The 2,500-nt window shown below is 40.6% G+C and overlaps 1 protein-coding gene across 14 annotated transcripts in view; it reads left to right on the top strand.

Annotated features, from left to right (window-relative positions):
* Nucleotides 1-2,500, top strand: part of milt (trafficking kinesin-binding protein milt) — a 139,101-nt gene that overhangs the window by 134,528 nt on the left and 2,073 nt on the right. For all 14 annotated transcript variants that reach the window (XR_015192562.1, XR_015192560.1, XR_015192561.1 and 11 more), the window contains 2 exons: nucleotides 1,074-1,333; nucleotides 1,494-2,500. The exon at nucleotides 1,494-2,500 is cut by the window's right edge. Coding sequence is in view for 11 of the 14 variants with exons in the window: in XM_086554865.1 (XP_086410991.1) it covers nucleotides 1,074-1,333; nucleotides 1,494-2,092 (859 nt within the window). In the remaining 3 variants the exon portion in view is untranslated. The remainder of the gene's footprint in view (nucleotides 1-1,073; nucleotides 1,334-1,493) is intronic.

The raw sequence follows: 2,500 nt of genomic DNA, 5'->3' as shown, positions 1-2,500 counted from the left end.
TACTTCCATACCCACACCCTCTCTCTCTCTCTCTCTCTCTCTCTCTCTCTCTCTCTCTCTCTCTCTCTCTCTCTCTCTCTCCCCCTCTCTCTCTCTCTCCCTCTCCTCTCCTCCCTCCCTCTCTCTCTCTCTCTCTCTCTCTCTCTCTCTCTCTCTCTCTCTCTCTCTCTCTCTCTCTCTCTCCCTCTCTCTCTCTCTCTCTCTCCCTCTCCCTCTCCCTCTCCCTCTCCCTCTCCCTCTCTCTCTCTCTTTTTCCCCTTTCTCCCTCTTTCCGTTGTCCCTCCCTCCCCCTCCCCCTCCATGTCATGTGTTCAGCTGTGTGGCACCACTTCAAGAGGGCAGCTGACAGTAGTCAGCCGACTTTCATTTTCTCCCAGTGGATGGTGCACCACACTGCCATAGGTGCTGCCAAGCAGACTCTTCACTTTGGGTGACATGCACAAAGGCAGGAGATTTGAATAGAAGCCTTTTTTTGTTTTGTTTTGTTTTTTGCTGTGATGAGAACCATCTGTCACAGTTCTTTTTATCAGATTTAAAGTGTGCTTCAAAGTCTTATGCACCCCCCACCACTCTGATTCCTCTTCAGTGTCATTCTAATCTGCCATCCTAATGTATTTTGTCTGTAGACTGAGTCCACACTGATAGCCAACAGGTGCAGGCAGGATTAATGTTATAAAACCATAATGTTGTAAAACTTCTCTCTTCTCCCTGCTTGTACATGCTCAATGTCTATGTGGATGCTCTATATAGTGGATGTATTTATTTAAAACCTGTAGATGCTGCCCTATTTCTGATAAAGGGAAGCATTCTTTATTCATAGTTACCCATCCTCACATTCTCTACCATGAACATTGTTTTTTTTCACCGTGAAGCAGGTGTGCAGACATAAGAATGCTTAAAGAATATTATATAACCGGAGCTGCAGGGGAGTAGGGTTCAGTGTCACTCTGATGGCTGTAGGACAACTACATTCGATATTAATTTTTTTATTCATTAAATTTACACATACCATTTATTCTCTGTTGATTTTATTTTTATTATAACAATATTTTCTTCTTTTCTTACTTTGGCAGTCTACGTCAGGCTCAAGTGAGTGTATTACCAACTTCTTCCTTTGCATCAACAACACCAAGCACACCATTACGAGCTCCATCATGCCCACCTTCACGCAGAGGATCCACTGCTACATTCTCCACAAATACAGGATTAGCAAAGGTTCTTAATGAACGAGGGATGAATCTTCAAAGTGGATTTTCTCCTACTGCAACACCAGCAAATAGTCCAACAAGTTCTCGGCCAGGATCTCCTGAACCTGAAGGTTACAAGTTGCCAGGTAAGGTTTAAATTTTGATTTTCAGTTTTTGTTTCATTAGGACACCTTATTGCTGCTGATAAATATAGTGCTATAAAATGACTTGTTATATAATCATATACAACATTATCTGAAATATGTTGTAGTTTATGTGAAAATAAAGTGGTTATTTGTTTTCTAGGACTTGATGATCTCACTAAAACGTTTTACTATGGTGCCAGCCTTCTTCGTAGAACATTTTATAAGGGTGACCCTTCTGCTCCACAATCTCCAACTGGTCCACGTATTAATTTGGTTGAACAAGTGCAGGCCATAGGTGTCGATCATTTTGTTGGCACCTCAGGTAGAGCGTTGGCAGTGGGTGGAGTTGTCACATCACGTCCTGCAACTTCTCCTCTTTTACATCTGTCAAACCTTATAATGAGCACTGCAAAGAATACTACAACATCCATGACTAGTTCAACATCTTGTTCATCTTATACAACAACTGTATCCAGTACATCAGGAATAATGTCAACACCCAAGATTTTATCACCAGGAGAGAGACGTCCATCATTTCCATCTGGTGCTCCAATGGGGATTCCAGGTCATCCAGGGTCAGGGCATCTTGATAATCGCCTTAACCAACTGAAGCCAGGTCAGCGTGCTGACTTAGGAACAGTTGGTGGTCGTGCTAGGCCAGCCTCCCTTGGAACTGTGCCTACACGAGGTAATGGAGGTGAACAGAATGTGGGAACAGTTGGATGGATGTCTTTTGGCCGTAAAGGAGGACTTTTGTAATTTTGTGTTTTTGTTGGGTGCTGATAGCTGCTGTTCTGCATATTGTGATATGTAGTTGAACTAAACTTTGTATACTTCAGAGTAAGTTTCGGTTGTAGGAAAAGATTTTTACTAGAGAATCCAATATTATTTGATTTTTTTCCTATTCGATAGACATTTAATTTTTATAGCTAAATATAAGAACTACTAAATCTTATTCATAAAGTTATTCTGATAGTACTTTGATAAGAAGGAAGCACTGAGAAAATTGCTCATTGTCTATTGTATGTAATCACATTTAAAATTATTGCATCATTGATATTTCAGAGGCTACTAAAAAAAAATCATGTTTAAATCAGGAGCAGTTTTTTATATTTAAAGTTGCTTTTAACAAGATTCATAGAAAACGGGCAGGATCTGTAAGTTTAA

The sequence above is a fragment of the Penaeus japonicus genome, unplaced genomic scaffold (assembly GCF_977035675.1).
Source record: "Penaeus japonicus unplaced genomic scaffold, GWHDUDI00000001_assembly GWHDUDI00000030, whole genome shotgun sequence".
NCBI lineage: Eukaryota > Metazoa > Arthropoda > Malacostraca > Decapoda > Penaeidae > Penaeus > Penaeus japonicus.
Note: the sequence above shows the minus strand (reverse complement) of the source record. Positions and strands in the feature narration are given on the sequence as shown.